General features: G+C 44.9%; 1 protein-coding gene across 1 annotated transcript in view; it reads right to left on the bottom strand.

Annotated features, from left to right (window-relative positions):
* Nucleotides 1-17,549, bottom strand: part of LOC126481703 (epithelial discoidin domain-containing receptor 1-like) — an 833,514-nt gene that overhangs the window by 172,915 nt on the left and 643,050 nt on the right. The window contains exons 10-11 of the mRNA XM_050105651.1: nt 17,320-17,466; nt 1,405-1,902 (exon numbers count right to left, since the gene is read on the bottom strand). Coding sequence (XP_049961608.1) covers nt 1,405-1,902; nt 17,320-17,466 — 645 coding nt within the window. The remainder of the gene's footprint in view (nt 1-1,404; nt 1,903-17,319; nt 17,467-17,549) is intronic.

Here is a 17,549-nt window from a genome sequence, read left to right as displayed (position 1 = left end):
CGCAATGAGACAAAATGGCGACAGGAGCCGAGAAAGCGTATGTCGTCCTTGAAATGCACTCACATCAGTCAGTCATAACAGTGCAACGACACTTCAGGACGAAGTTCAACAAAGATCCACCAACTGCTAACTCCATTCGGCGATGGTATGCGCAGTTTAAAGCTTCTGGATGCCTCTGTAAGGGGAAATCAACGGGTCGGCCTGCAGTTAGCGAAGAAACGGTTGAACGCGTGCGGGCAAGTTTCACGCGTAGCCCGCGGAAAATTGGCTCATGCCACAACTGGAGACCGACAGCGCCGACTTCATCTTTCACCAGGATGGTGCTCCACCGCACTTCCATCATGGTGTTCGGCATTTCTTAAACAGGAGATTGGAAAACCGATGGATCGGTCGTGGTGGAGATCATGATCAGCAATTCATGTCATGGCCTCCACGCTCTCCCGACTTAACCCCATGCGATTTCTTTCTGTGGGGTTATGTGAAAGATTCAGTGTTTAAACCTCCTCTACCAAGAAACGTGCCAGAACTGCGAGCTCGCATCAACGATGCTTTCGAACTCATTGATGGGGACATGCTGCGCCGAGTGTGGGAGGAACTTGATTATTGGCTTGATGTCTGCCGAATCACTAAAGGGGCACATATCGAACATTTGTGAATGCCTAAAAAAACTTTTTGAGTGTGCAAAGCATTGTGAAAATATCTCAAATAGTAAAGTTATTGTAGAGCTGTGAAGTCGCTTCAATCATTTGTAATAACCCTGTAATTCTGCAACGCCAGTGCGAGCCATACAGTAATGCTGATTGTGAGAGAAAGAGGGATGGTTAGTTGGTTGGTTTTGTTTGAGGCGGGGACGAAAGAGTCATGTCATTGGTCCCATCAGACTAGGGAAGGATGGGGAACGAAGTCGGCCGTGCCCTTTCAAAGGATCCATCCCGGCATTTTCCTGAAGAAATTTAGGGAAATGATGGAAAATCTATATCAGGATAGATGGACACGGGTTTGAACCATCGTCCTCCCGAATGCGAGTCCAATGTGGCAACCACTGCGCCACCTTGCTCGGTTAAAGAAGGACGGTTCACTGGCATAGTTGGGAAGAGAGATTTCCTTACATTAGGAACGTAGGGAATTTTCCTTCATGAAATACATGTAGCTCTTGGTTAGTGCAGATAGCTGTGGTCAATTTTTTCCTTTTTTATGAGAAAAAAAAGATAGGGACATTCTAATCTGGCACCTAACTCAATCATGTCACTGAGACTGGATCGCCATCAACAATGTCCCATGTATCAGTTCGCATAAAATGAGTGTAGAATTTCAGGTAAAGGATTTATATTCAGTACGTGGGCGAGTGTTCATTCTTTGCAATCCACTGAATGGCAGTTACCGCGGGAAGGCGGCAGTGCTCACCGGTGTACTGGCCGACGCTCTTGCTGGCGGTGAGCAGGCAGCCGTACTCCTGGTGCCCCCCGGCGCCCGCCTTGGCCAGCAGCTTGTACGGCTCGTGGTACACGCTCGAGCCCTCGCTGTCCTCACTGTCCGCGCCGCCGCCGCCGCCCCCGCCGCCGGCCTTGCTGCCCGCCGCCGCCCCCGCGACCGCCCCCGCCGCCGCGCCCCCCGCCGCCGCCGGCGCGGCCGCCTTGGGCTTGCAGGGCGTGAGGACGCGCGTGAGGCCGCCGCCGGCGCCGACGCCCAGCACGCCGCCCCCGGGCGCCAGCATCTCCTTCATGTTGAGCGCGACGCCGCTGGAGACGAGCGCGGTGTGCTTGTGCAGCAGCGCGACCTTCTTGCGGCCGCGGCGCACCATCAGCAGCACCGCGCAGCCCAGCAGCAGCAGCAGCAGCGCCACGGCCAGCGCGCCCGTCACCAGCCCGATGTACGCCTGCTGGCCGCTGCTCGCCGCCGTCGCTGCAAAAGGCGCGCGCGCCGCTGTCCAGCCGACATCGTCTCCACTGTCGGTAGGTTCACAGGGGTCCATTTACGTATGAGCACTGGGTATTTGTTTGTTTATTTATTCATTATTACCTGTAACTTCAGCACCCAACATCTGGAGTCTTCAGTTATCTTTCAAAATAGCTTTAGAAAGTTGTATACAAGTACAATTAAACATTTCCTTCAAGATTTGTAATATGGTTCCAAAGTAGACTGCCATTTGACACTTTTCATGCCACATATTAACACGTTCATTGATAAGGCACATTTGTCAGGACTTATCTGTCTCAAAGACATTTAGTCATTTATCCGCTTGCTAGTGTGCCTTTTTTGGATCTCCTCCTCCTAAAGCACTACATCCATTAAAATAAAAAAATGGGATACATATTATTAACTGTCTGGGAAGAAGTACTTTGGGAGTAAGAAGTACCTAACTCCCATAGGGCCAGGGAGAGGCTGAAAAAGGGATAGTAACCCCTGACAAGTAGGTTGCCCTGCATGACAGGTGTGTTATGATTTTAGTATTTGAACGTACTCCAGAGGCTACGCAGAGAGAAGGAGTAGGAGATGAATAGTGAGAAGGGTGAAGATACGATGGATTGAAAGGGAAGGCGGAAATGGACAGAGGGAGGGGAGAAGTAAACGGACAGACAGAGGGGAAAAGGAGATAGAAGATGAGGGTAAAATGCTACTGTCATAAGAATATATGTGAATGTGTGTGTATGTATGTTCAATATCTCATCATAAACTTACGGAACCATTTCTACAGAGGTTGCTACATCGAAAGCAGCATTTTGGGGAGAAAAGAAAAAGTTCAAATGAGTGTGAAATCTTATGGGATTTAAAAGGTCATCAGTCCCTAAGCTTACACACTACTTAACCTAAATTATTCTAAGGACAAACACACACACATGCCCGAGGGAGGACTCGAACCTCCGCCGGGACCAGCCACACAGTCCATGACTGCAGCGCCTCAGACCGCTTGGCTAATCCCGCGCGGCTGCATTTTGGGGAGAAGAACCACCTATCTCTAAAATGGCGTGATGAGAGTCCAAAAGAAGTGTAATGCATTGTGTGCAAATACCCAGTCAATATTCACCCAGTAATGAGAGCACGTGGCTACTTGCAGCAAACCTCACCCATATAATTTTAAACCTTTGAAAGCTTTTTCTCGCTAACATCCCAGACAATATGATCATCGGAAAAATTTTTTCGCTTACTGCATTTTCACTTATCACGAAGTAAAACTACCGCATCAGGTATGACGTTATAATGTAATACTTCTTTTTCTACTATTCTATTCACAATATATTTTCCAGACAATATTCAGATATAGTACTAAATATGGCTGCAAAATTATACCATTATGCGGCACATAGTCCAGGGAATATGACCTCATAAACACTAATACGCGTCAAAACCTGTTGCATCAGGCATAGAGTTTTAATTTATGACTGCTTTCTTGCTAACTCTATTCACAAGATATCTACTTATATAAGTGCATGTACCTGCAGAAGTGTATCACGATACAACATCTAGTTCAGAGGTATGACATCATAAACATTGAGACATGTGAAAAACTACATAAGACTGAAAATTACCAACATTATAGTCATCCTGTTTTGAGAATGGGAGCACTTAGCAGCTTCCAAATAAATGTTAAAATAATTTCAAAACTTTCGTAAAATTTGTCGCCAGGTTCTAGGTTAATGTCAAATACACACATAAAAAAAGTTTTCCATCACCCCGTTTCCCACACCTCCTGAAGACAGAAGTTGCCTGTGGATATTGTATCACAGACACAGTCCCTTTGGCTGTTCAGAGATGTCACTAAATCCGCCCAAAGACGTAAACAACCATGCATGAGCAGCACCTATTAGACGGAGGGGGTTCGACAGCCGATCAATTCCAGTCATTCCACCAGGAGGGAGGTACAGGGCTCGTGTTGTCTGTAGTTCAACCATGTCAATACCGCGGTTCGATCGCGTCCGCATTGTTACTTTGTGCCAGGAAGGGCTCTCAACAAGAGAAGTGTCGAGGTGTCTCGGAGTGAAGCAAAGCCATGTTGTTCCGACATGGAGGAGATACAGAGAGACAGGAAGTGTCGATGACATGCCTCGCCCAGGTCGCCCAAGGGCTACTACTGCAGTGGATGAGCGCTACCTACGGATTATGGCTCGAAGGAACCCTGACAGCAGCGCCACCATCTTGAAAAATGCTTTTCGTCCAGCCATAGGTCGACGTGTTACGACAGCATGCAGCGCGGTACAGACGGGCCCAGCAACATGCCGAATGGACCACTCGGGATGGGCACCTCTTTACTGATGACTGTCGCATATGCCTTCAACCGGGCAGTCGTTGGAGGCTACGCGGTCAGGCTGAAAGCCTTAGACACTGTAACATGCGCAGTTTTACATTTATGAACATTTAAAGCAAATTGCCAATGATATTTCCTGGCAGATTAAAACTGTGTGCCGGACCGCGACTCGAACTCGGGACGTTTGCCATTTTAGGGCAAGTGCTCTACCATCTGAGCTACTCAAGCACGACTCACGCCCCGTCCTCACAGCTTTACTTCCGTCAGTACCTCGAAACTTCACAGAAGCATCAGTGAGGTTAGGTTAGGTTAGGTTTGGTTAGGTTGGGTTGGGTTAGGTGAGGATAGGTTAGGTTGGGTTGGGTTAGGTTAGGTTAGGTTAGGTTAGGTTAGGTTGGGTTTGGTTGGAATGGGTTAGGTTAGGTTGGGTTAGGTTAAGTTAGGTCAGGTCAGGTCAGGTCAGGTCAGGTCAGGTCAGGTCAGGTCAGGTCAGGTCAGGTCAGGTCAGGTCAGGTCAGGTCAGGTCAGGTCATGTCAGGTCAGGTCAGGTTGGTTTGGGTTAGGTTGTGTTCACTGATGAATGTCGCATATGCCTTCAACCGGGCAGTCGTTGGAGGCTACGCGGTCAGGCTGAAAGCCTTAGACACACTGACAAGCGAGGGCAGCAAGGTGGAGGTTCCCTGCTGTATTGTGGTGGCATTATGTGGGGCCGACGTACGTCGCTGGTGGTCATGGAAGGCGGCGTAACGGCTGTACGATACGTGAATGCCATCCTCCGAGCGATAGTGCAACCATATCGGCAACATATTGGCGAGGCATTCGTCTTCATGGACGACAATTCGCGCCCCCATCGTGTGCATCTTGTGAATGACTTTCTTCAGAATAACGACATCGCTGGACTAGAGTGGCCAGCATGTTCTCCAGACATCAGCCCTATCGAACACGCCTGGGATAGATTGAAAAGGGCTGTTTATGGACGACGTGAACCACCGACCACTCTGAGGGATCTACGCCGAATCGCCGTTGAGGAGTGAGACAATCTGGACCAAAAGTGTCTTGATGAACTTGTGGATAGTATGCCACGACGAATAGAATGGAAGAGGACGTGCTATTGTCTATTAGAGGTACCGGTGTGTACAGCAATCTGGACCACCACCTCTGAAGATCTCGTTGCATGGTGATACAACATACAATGTGTGGTTTGCATGAGAAATAAAAAGGGCGGAAATGATGTTTATGTTAATCTCTGTTCCAATTTTCCGGAACTCTCGGAATCGACGGGATGCAAAACTTTTTTTGGTGTATGTATTGAGCACAATAGTTCAATCGTAAAGTAATCAGAAGTTTGAAGCTATTTGTATAGGTGAGTTCGATTCTTTAAAGAACCAGGGGTCTGCACGTTACATGTTATCTGCCAAGAAACACTGTGGGGTTAAGAACCACGCACACCCTATACGGGTTAGAGTGAAATGGGGCTGACATCGAAGCGTAACTGAGGAATACCTAGAGCAGTTGCAACCAAATTAGTAAGGTAAATATTCTATTATTTATATAAAAATGCTTTGGGAGTAAGTGTCCCATCTGGCACTAGCGGTGCGGGCATGGGTGACGTAAAAATGTTCGGAAACGATTTATTGGTATTTATTTCTTGTATATTTATTATATCCCCCGTCTCCAGGTATTGGGGCTGATTTCGAAGCAGGACTCATCACTGAAGACAATTCTACTCCTGTCAATGAGATTCCTGGCCGAAGACACGTCTTCAGAGGCCCTAGACATCAGTGGAGTATCAACCTGACTGTCACCTGCCACACAGCCGGACAGCCGGGACTGATGGTCTGGGGTGCCATTTCTTTTCAAAGCAACACCCCTTTCGTTGTCATCCGCTTAACCTTCACAGCACATCGGCACGTCGACGATATTTTATTTCCAGTTTTGTAGCTCTTCATGGCAAGCCATCTTGGGCTTACATTTCGGCAAGATAAAGCCCGCCTGCACACAGCGTAAGTTTCTACTGCTTGCCTTAGTGCTTGCCGAATCCTATCTATGCCATCAAGGTCGCCTGATCTCTTCCAATAGAGGTTTGGAGCATTATGCCGGCCGCGGTGGTCTCGCGGTTCTAGGCGCGCAGTCCGGAACCGTGCGACTGCTACGGTCGCAGGTTCGAATCCTGCCTCGGGCATGGATGTGTGTGATGTCCTTAGGTTAGTTAGGTTTAAGTAGTTCTAAGTTCTAGGGGTCTAATGACCACAGCAGTTGAGTCCCATAGTGCTCAGAGCCATTTTTTTGGAGCATTATGGGCAGGGCCGTCCAACCAACTCGGGATTCTGACAGTCTTACGTGCCAGTTCTACACCGTTTGACACGATATCCTACAGGACTTTATCAATCAATTCAAAGCCGAATAACTACCTGCATAAGGGCCAGAGGTGGACCAATGCGTTGTTGTCTTGCTCAATTTGTGAAGCTGTTTCTCGCAGAATAAACCATCCAATTTTTTTCTGCAATTCTAAACATTTGACTATCGGTACATGTACATAACATCTATCAATTTACGTCCATTCGGATAATTGCTTCGCGGTTCGTCGCTTTTTTTCCCATCCATAACTCAGTCGTTTATATGGAAGCCTTATATGATCACTTTGTCGTCCGTGGGGTCTGTCTGTCTGACCGACTGTCTAAAACCGTTGTTCTTAGGCACAGGTAGACGTATGAAGTTGGAATTTACTACGTTTCTTTTGCAGTACACCAAATGTAAGCTTCCAAGTCAATGTAATCAAAATATGCGGCCATTTATGTCGCATATTTTGGACTCGAAAACTCACTCGTTAAAACTTACAGCGTACTTCCTGCTGAGCTAGACTCATGAAATTTGCCAAGAAGCAAGATTTCACTGCCCGAGAAAAGAGAAAGACTCGAAAGTTTGTAATTTGTAAATGTATCACATGAAAAAAATATTGGAATTTGTTACCCAGCCGTCTGTCCCTATGCCTTGTGAGACCCGTTTTTCTCAGGAACTGGTAGATGTGTCAAGTCACATACTGAGGTCTATTGGTGTTGTAAAAATATGAAGCTAAAGTCGATGCAGTCAAAAGATACAGCGATTTTTGTCACATACTCTGATACTCGTAAACTCACTCCTCAAAACGTATTGACAAAGACTTGTGACATCTGGCAAGAAGAAAGATTTCACAGAGAAAAAAAAAAATCATAAAATTATTAATTTATATCATCACACGAAAAAATATTTCTTTTGCCATTTGCTACCCGACTTCAAAGTAGAAACGGAAACATTCTCAAAAGTCTTGGATTCCTTGGGTCAGATATTTTGCCGGTATCAGTGCTGGTAAGTCAAAAATCATGGCGGTCGTCGATTCTGGGAGTGGATAAAAATGCCGTGTGACTAGGGCCTCCCATCGGGTAGACCGTTCGCCGGGTGCAAGTCTTTCGATTTGACGCCACTTCGGCGACTTGCGCGTCAATAGGGATGAAATGATGAAGATTAGGACAACACAACACCCAGTCCCTGAGCAGAGAAAATCTCCGATCCAGCCAGGAATCGAACCCGGGCCCTTAGGATTGACATTCTGTCGCGCTGACTACTCAGCTACCGGGGGCGGACTGGGAGTGGATGATCCGCCTACATACATAATTAGGTTTGTACGGAACCCTCAGTGCGCAGTGCTACTCGCATCTGGACAATTTTTGTCTTACAGTTCATTTTCTATGATCCCCTCGGCACCTTATTTGCTACTTCATACCTCTCTAGCTATGTCATTTAATGTGCCATTACCTATTATCTGAGACCGCAGATCTTCACAGCCCGGGGACTCTTTCACGATATGTTCTATTTGTCATTCGTTTCTTTACGCTACCTAAATATTCAGTGCATCATCGACAGCCTGTCAGGTAGCGAGTCATACCACAGGATAGGTTTAAATGGGTCAGGGATATCCTCTTCTTGGTGTTTAGAAACATATCATACACTCTAGGACCTGTTCTCATATTGTGCACATCTTTCTGCCACTCACGCACACCGGACAAAAAGTAATTCCCCACCCCTAGTAGCCATCACGCTAGTACGTTGTAATACCGGCCACAACCAAGATAATAGCATAGGTTTGGCGAGGATGTGAGTCCAAAAGTCTCTGAAGATATGCGATACCCAGTTAAAGCATTAATTGATATCAAACCTCCTATTTCACAATTTTCGTCACATGATGTCTCAAAAATAGCTGTTCTTTATTTAATTGGTAGTACTCATTCCGGAAATTACTTTCGTTATTTTCTGTCACGGCAAGATATTCTACAAAATAAAATCTTACATTGTTTAACCACGTATATCAAATTAAAATACGAATCAAATTCTATATTTTATAATTATGGCCTCGCTTTTGTACTTATATGATAAAAATACTATAAGCAATTCTCTTAGCAAAATTATGAGAACTCTGTTCCATCGACTACGGTCCACATTATTTTGAAGCTTTCTATTCTTTGATTTCCTCACAAAGGCTTCATTTTTACTGTGCCTGTTCAACATCCATCAATACCGCTCATCATACAGTACTTTCATTTCATATTTCGTGATACCTCTTCTCCAACTCCTTAACTTCCTGGTGAAAGTGTACTCCTTGCTCTTCACTATCTCAGATCTTCAGGTAAGTAGTCACTACGTAAGTGTAGGACGTGGACTTTTGCATTCATGTCACAAAACAACTTCCTGAAATTTTACAACATGCTTTTGACAATATTCAGGTAATTGGGATATTAGTCATCCCCTAGATAGTTTTCAGAAGTAGACTGAACACAGTGCATTCATCTATTCTTGACCTTCACTGTATTCTCGAACTCGCCATCCTTCATCAACATGTGAGTTTGAGCAGCAAAAAAAATTTCTGCTTATATAGTTTTTCTTAACTGATGAAGGGAAATATTGTAGAACCGTACTTGAAGCAGAAACTATCTTTTGGAAGATCCCTTAGAAAATACTGCATCAATCCTAGGTTTATTTGTTGTGAAAGCAATTTTTTTTTATTTGCGGTGGTTCATGAAAGATATGTTTAGTCTGATCGTCAAAGTATCTCCAATTTGATCAAATAATTACAGTCTAGCACTTGTGCATTGCCCAGCACCCCATTCACATAAAAAGGGCTTTTTCATGTGTACAGCTTCCTATTCTAACAAACTCCCTATAAATGAAAATAAAATACACACTATGTCATTATGAAAAAAATTGTATGTGGTAGAAGAAAACTAAGAACAGTTTTCGTATTAGCACAAAATTTAGTAAACAACATATATTCTTTTACAGTCATTTTACGTCGTAGAGACTGGAGAAAGTAGATTTGCCGAGCTGCCAACCTGCAGGAGTGTTGACGGTTATGTTACATTAACAGCCCCAGAGGTTTACGATGTGTTTCGGATAGCGTGAATTAACGGATATGTGTATGTGATTCGTGAACGTCTATTGCCAGTTCGTGAACACTGACAACCAAGCTATGCAAAGCGTTGGATGTCCTGTGACTGGTTTCACACAAATTACGAGGATGGTGTATCCACACCTGTTAGAATGAGTAACGGTCGAACTTAGTTAGCAGTGCACGATAAAAAACTATTTCAAAATAACAGCCTGGTGGAAAGTGTGGTACCCACAGCCTTTGACCGACCTTAGCCTTAGGCTAGCAGAAATCTTTTGCGTTTTCTATCTTATACTACTCCTAATAAGGAGTACACTATTATTGGTCTACATGGAGTCCAGTTTTTCCACTTGTACGACACCATCGGACACATCTATAATGATTCCATTCTTCAAATTTATCGATGGTGTGGTGCCCCTATAGAACTCAAAAAAGATTTTGATTAGTTGTTCAGCTCGATCTCTTGTGATTATAATTAAATGTAAATGTGGTACTTTAAACAAAGTTATGCGGTTCGTGAAATAGATGCACGAAGGAAGCTCTTTTCTGCTTCTTAAAGGATACAATAAATTATCGGATTTGTTAATTGCCTATCTAGGGATAAACATTATTTAAAAAGTGGCTAGGTGCGAGCGGGACTCGCTCACTAAGGGTTCCGTACAAACTTAATGACGTCAACGATCTCAATGATTTTTGCTTATTATCGGCATTGACACTGGCAAGATACAGCTACCACAGATACCAAGGCGTTCGAGAATATTTCAGTTTTAATTTTGGAGATGGATAACAAACGATAAATATTTTTTCGTGTGACATAATTATAAATTCGCTTTCTTCTGATTTTTTCACCTTTTTTTTTGTACTGTAAAACATTTTTTGTTGCCAAATGTCGTGATTCTGCGTCAATTCGTTTCAATGAGTGAGTTTGCATATATCGAAGAACGTGACATAATTCGCAACATCTTCTGATTGCATTGACTCACAAGCATTGATATTTTTCACACCAGCAAAGGACTATGGATGTCAGTATGTGACGTGATACGTCTACCTCGTCCTGAGAAAAAGGGGTCTTAATAGATGGATGGACAAGCAGATATTTGGATAAAAAGTAATTACAGACTAACAGTTTTCGAATTTTTCCCTTTACTTGTAAAGTGAAACTTTACTTCTAGCTAAAAGACATGATTCTAGCTCAATGGGAGTGAGTGAGTTTAAGAGTATCAATATGTGTGACATAAATGCCCATATTTCTGATTACACTGACTGATGCTCCACTTTTTTACATAGCAAAGAGACCGTAGACCTTAATATGTGACATAAATTTCAACTTGATACCTTTACCATTTCCTAAGAAAAATACTTTTGAACAGCTGGAAAGGCAGACAGACAGGCAGACAGATGAAAACAAAGTGTGATCCCCCTAGGGGGCTTCCCACTCTGTGGCGGTTTCGTGCTTGGCTATCACGAGGCCCCAGCCTTTGCAGCACTTTTTTCCTTCTGTGCTGCCTGTCTACCCTCTTGCTATTCTTTTTACCCTCCCTTGGGGAACATGTCTGGGGTATTGTTGGGAATGTTCTGCGTTCTGTCGCTGACGTGCAAACAGTGTCAACTTTGTCTTTGGCTACCTTTTCCTTTCTTTGTTTCCCTTCTCCTCTCGTTCCTCCGCTTCGGCGTTTGAGGACCCTTTTTTTTTTCTTCTTCCTGCCTGTGCACTCCTGAAGGCCGACCTACGCAAATGACGCGTAACAGGTGACTGGGTAACGCGTAATTCCCAGCCCCGAGTCGACATGTAGGGTTTGCATGTAACCCCTGGTGCAGACCAGGCCCAGGGAGAGGTGATTGCCTGAGCTGTAACCTTGCCAATTAGTCCCTCCATCAGGTGTTCGGGAGGTGTGACCTGAGGTGTGAAAAATCACCTAATGCAGGTGCACCCCCTTGTGAAGGAAGCCCCCAGTTGGAAGGAGTGTGCCATCGGAGACACAGGCAGTCATAGGGGACTTGCTCGTGATGAGTCAATGAACCTCCCTATCGACGTCTGCAAAACGTAAACGAAATGAGTCTACCAATTCGAAGACCCTTTCCGCTGCACGATGGTTCCTTTTGGTCTCACGTACTGAAGATGGTCAGTGCTTCGCCATGGTCAATCCGTTTATTTTCCAGAAAGGTTTTGATGCAATTGCTGGCCCTGTGAAATCCTGCTCTCGTTTACAGAATGGCACTTTTCTTTTGGAGGCGGCTTCTGATTCTCGAACAACAACAAATGCCTGCTGCCTCGCTTCTCCACTGTTACCTGATCGTGTCGAGGCACATAGAACTTTGAATTCTTCCCATGGTGTAATTTACACTAGGCTACTTGAAAGTCTGACTGTGGCTGAAATACAATCTTACCTGTCTGATCAGGGAGTCATTGCCGTCCATCACATAATGAAAAAGGTCGACTCCTCCTTTGTGCCCACCTGCACTCTTTTCCTCACCTTTGATAAGGGCGGTGCTGCCGTCCAAGATCAAAGCAGGCTGTGAAATTATCACAGTCCGGTCGTACCCACACTCGAACATGTTGTTGACACCCAGCCAGATGTGTAACCTGTGGCAGGGATGCACACGAGGGCGAATGTCCGCCTCCTTCTCCCCACTGTATCTTCTGCAATGGTGGCCATGCCGCCTCCTCTCGGGATTATCCAGTAGCTCGCAAGTTACTGGCTAGTCGCAAACCCTGTGTTCTCCCGACTGGCACCTATAGTTCTGTTCTTGTTACAACTCGCTCCATGCAGGACATGGCCATGCAGACATGCGACCTCAAATTCGGCTCTGAGCTTGTGAAATCGCCCAGTGTTAAGGTAGCATCGCCATTGCCCCGTCCAGCTGTGCAACAAATCATCGAACTCTCCCCTCAAGCGGCAAAGCCGCCCACTACACAACCAGCAGGCAGGAAATGACGGACGGAGTACTCCCGTGACGACTTCCTCTGTCCCTCCAGCCAAACAACATCCAAGACTTCCTCTAACCAGAAGGGCTCAAAGAAATCCGCTAAAGACAAACGGTCTTCTCCATCACCAACTCGAAGACACAGCTCGACAGTGTCAACACGTGGTCCCTTAGCCAGGCTGGCCTCTGACTCGCCTGTGCGCACCAACCGTTTTTCAGCGACGGACTCCACAGGCTGACTGCACAAGCATGCCGATGCTTTTGTGGACCACATGGAGCAGGATCCTCCTGCTTCTGAGGCCTGTAGTAGCGAATCTACACCGGATGTCACTCGGCAGCCGCCGAGTTGACACCCCTACATCTCTTCCTCCTCATGACTGTCCTCCAATGCAACGTTCGCGGCCTTCGGTAGCACAAAGAGGATTTACGGCTGCTTTTAGCGTCGTGGCATCCCCTTGTACTCTGCCTTCAGGAAACGAAATCGCGCCCTCACGACCACTTTGAGCCTTCACATTACTTACCAATTCTTTTTGACCTTTCCCCTGAGGTCGGCATTCCATCTCATTGAGGTGTCATGCTGCTCATGCGGGATGACCTTCATACTCATCCCATCTCCCTGACTACCTGTCTTCAAGCTGCCTGACTTTTTCCCTCTGTACCATTTATGTCCCTCCATCATTCGGCTGGGAATTCCTACAGTTCATTGGGCAGCTACACACCTCCCCCCCTCCCCATAAGAAATATCTTCCAAATGGGTAGACACCCACAGGGAATTTCTGCTGCCATGTTCAGATTCAGTGAATATTTAGGCACAAGCGGGTTAAAGGGAGAACACAGACTGTTTGCTGTATCATGACGATGCACCTGCCCTCATCTCACATACTGTGAGGGAATTCCTAACGAGAAACAACATTACAGTTATCCTTCACCCACCCTTCTCTTCTGATCTAGCTCTCTGCGTTTTCTTCCCCTTCCTGAAAATGAAATTAAACTACAAAAGATAACATTTTAACTCCATAGAAGAGAGTCAAGAGGAATCGAAACTAATTTTGAACAAGATTCATCCATCCGGTTTCCAGAACTGAATGCTACAATAGGAAAATCGCTGGAAGTGTTGCATACAAGCGTGAGGGCACTGCTTTGATGACGATGGTGGGCTTAATTTTTACAGGAATATTCCCAAAAATTTAGGGTACCACTTCGTACACATCAGTGCCTAGGATAGGTTAAGGGGAAACAGTGACTACGGATGTTTCCCATTGGTCAGTTAAACAGCTTGAAGTTCCAGGGATCATTTATACGATTAATAATAATGATGTAGAATGAGTCATTTTATATTCATATTAGTGATCGATATGTAAACATGGCTGAATGGTGACCCTTCACACGTGTGTTTTCTATTTATATTTCATTCCAACGTTTCTTAAAAATATGGCTGTGAATTTTTATTCCTACCCATCACCTTTTATACATAGGAAAAGAGAAATTCTTCTACTGAATAGAGGGAATTGTCAAGGAGAAACTTTTGAGTTTGCTTTAAAATATAACTTTGATGTGTGTTAGACTTTTATATCAATGGGTAAATGACGAAAAATTTTGATTCCAGCATTTTGCATGTGTTATTGTACCAAAGACAATTTTAATGTGAAATAATAAATCCCATTTTTCTGTTCTGATATAATTATATACATCATTGTTCTTTGTGACCTGTAGTGGATTATTTACAAAAGCTTCGTAATATGTTATGAAGCAGTAGTCAAAATACCTAACACCTTAAACAAATATCTAGAAGGTGATCGTGGGTGAACACCACATACAGGGTGTAGCAAACATGTACGGCACAAGTTGCAGGACACATTCCTCACATGTAGACAAATAGATTATGTTACAGGAACATGAGCCTGGAAACGCTTTGTTTCCATGTTACAACTCATTCTTTCCAACTCACTAATCATGGGAGACACACATGAACAGAACGTACCAGCATTCCACATGCAACTCTTTCTCACAGAAGATGTCCAATGTGCCCTCCTTGGACACTGATACATCAGCTCGCCTTTGTAGTGAATCTGGGATGCGCTGAAATATCCATGGAGTACTGTGTATGGTGTTGCAACCATATGGACATGGAGACTTTGAACATCTTCTGCTGCAGTTCCATATACAAGAGCTTTAAAATGCCCCCACAAACAATAGTGGGTTTAGATCTGGAGAGCATGCAGGCCAGGCAATAACAGATTCGGTGATAGATGGATAGGTGGGGATGAACCACTTGGGTGGTCTCCTCACTCTCTGGACCAAAACCCACTGTTATTTGTGGGGGAATTTGAAAACTCTTGTTTATGGAACCATAGTCAAAATGTTGTGTCTCTGTGTCCGCATTATGGGGGGCTCCAAAACTGTATGCAATGCTCTAGCAATACATCAGCACATCTGAGATTCACGATGAAGAGGATTGATGCATGTATCAGTGTCCAATGAGTGCATATTGAACATCTCCTGTGAGATCTTTATCATATGTACATGTGGTATGCTGGTGCATTTTGTCAGTGTTTCTTATCCATGATTAATGAGTTGGAGGAAATGGTCTGTAACATGGAGACAAAACGTTTCCAAACCCATGTTTATATAACATAATTTCGTCGACTCACGAGAAATGTGTACTGCAATTTGTGCCGTGCATTTCTGCTATGCCCTGTATTATTCTTAAAGCAAACTTTTGAAATATGAAGACTTTCTATCTTAAACATTAATTTCCTCACAACATTATTCTACATCTACATCTACATCCATACTCCGCAAGCCACCTGACGGTGTGTGGCAGAGGGTACCCTGAGTACCTCTATCGGTTCTCCTTTCTATTCCAGTCTCGTATTGTTCGTGGAAAAAAGGATTGTCAGTATGCCTCTGTGTGGGCTGTAATCTCTCTGATTTTATCCTCATGGTCTCTTCGCGAGATATACGTAGGAGGGAGCAATATACTGCTTGACTCTTCGGTGAAGGTATGTTCTCGAAACTTTGACAAAAGCCCGTACCGAGCTACTGAGCGTCTCTCCTGCAGAGTCTTCCACTGGAGTTTATCTATCATCTCCGTAACGCTTTCGCGATTACTAAATGATCCTGTAACGAAGCACGCTGCTCTCCATTGGATCTTCTCTATCTCTTCTACCAGCTGTATCTGGTACGGATCCCACACTGCTGAGCAGTATTCAAGCAGTGGGCGAACAAGCGTACTGTAGCCTACTTCCTTTGTTTTCGGATTGCATTTCCTTAGGATTCTTCCAATGAATCTCAATCTGCCATCTGCTTTACCGACGATCAACATTATATGATCATTCCATTTTAAATCACTCCTAATGCGTACTCATAGATAATTTGTGGAATTAACTGCTTCCAGTTCCTAACCTGCTATTTTGTAGCTAAATGATAAGGGGACTATCTTTCTAGGTATTCGCAGCACATTACACTTGTCTACATTGAGATTCAATTTCCATTCCCTGCACCATGCGTCAATTCGCTGCAGATCGTCCTGCATTTCAGTACTATTTTCCATTGTTACAACCTCTCGATGCACCACAGCATCATCTGCAAAAAGCCTCAGTGAACTTGTGATGTCATCCACAAGGTCATTTATGTATATTGTGAATAGCAACGGTCCTATGACACTCCCCTGCGTTACACCTGAAATCACTCTTACTTCGGAAGACTTCTCTCCATTGAGAATGACATGCTGCGTTCTGTTATCTAGGAACCCTTCAGTCCAATCACACAATTGGTCTAATAGTCCATATGCTCTTCCTTTGTTCATTAAACGACTGTGGGGAACTGTATCGAATGCCTTGCGGAAGTCAAGAAACACGGCATCTACCTGTGAACCCGTGTCTATGGCCCTCTGAGTCTCGTGGACGAATAGCGCGAGCTGGGTTTCACACGACCGTCTTTTTCGAAACCCATGCTGATTCCTACAGAGTAGATTTCTAGCCTCCAGAAAAGTCATTATACTCGAACATAATACGTGTTAGAGTTATAGGTCTATAGTTCTGCACATCTGTTCGACGTCCCTTCTTGAAAATTCCACATGACATTACTCAACAAAAATATGCAAAATATGCCAACTTGCTGATTTTTCTTTCCCCAAGATTTCCAATGAGTCAAAGTGCAAGCAAACAAAGTTTTTTGAGGGGTTCCAAATGGTGTTTCTTACTTGTTTAAATTCGCACAATATGGCTCAGCAATTTTTTTTTTTTTAATTTTTCACCCTACTTATTTCCTCACTGTGTGTTACACTTATCATTGGTGTAGTACCTCTAAGAGAGTAGAACAGAATATATTGCGTCTTTTGAAATAAATAGTGAAATCATTTGCTGAAAAACACTCAATTATACTTTTAAGAACATTATATGCCATTTCTTTGTATGTTTAGTTTCACTGCAGTACTAGTATCATCTTTAAAAGGAACTTATTCTACTTGTAGTAGATGGTAGATGGTAGGTCGTGTACTTGTATAGGACAGAATAGTGGACCGAAGGTTCAGCCTTGTGGAACACCACAAGTGATTTCTCAGCATTCTGCAAAATCTTACTGCTGACGACGGTTGAACTGTCAGGTGAAACTCTGTGCACTATTGTGGTGAGACGCAGTACTGTAAGCAGCACGCCAGCAGCAGAGTGCAGCAGCAGACAGGATCTAGCCGCTGGCTACTGGCAGGTAGGCAGGCTGGCGCGCCACTCACCGGTGGCGACCCCGTTGCTGGCGCGCGTGGCGTCGCCCGGCGCGCCAGCGGTGTGGGCCGGCGGCTGCGCCGGCTGCTGCGCCGCGCCGTCCTGCTGCAGGAAGAACTCCTCGAGCGCCTCCTGCGACACGTTCTGCAGCAGCGCCGCTGGAACAGGCAGGACACCCGCCGCTCAGTATGCGCGAGCACGGCCGCGACGCGATGCTAGCGACGGGAAAGCGCCGCTGAGC

The sequence above is a fragment of the Schistocerca serialis genome, chromosome 5 (assembly GCF_023864345.2).
Source record: "Schistocerca serialis cubense isolate TAMUIC-IGC-003099 chromosome 5, iqSchSeri2.2, whole genome shotgun sequence".
NCBI lineage: Eukaryota > Metazoa > Arthropoda > Insecta > Orthoptera > Acrididae > Schistocerca > Schistocerca serialis.
Note: the sequence above shows the minus strand (reverse complement) of the source record. Positions and strands in the feature narration are given on the sequence as shown.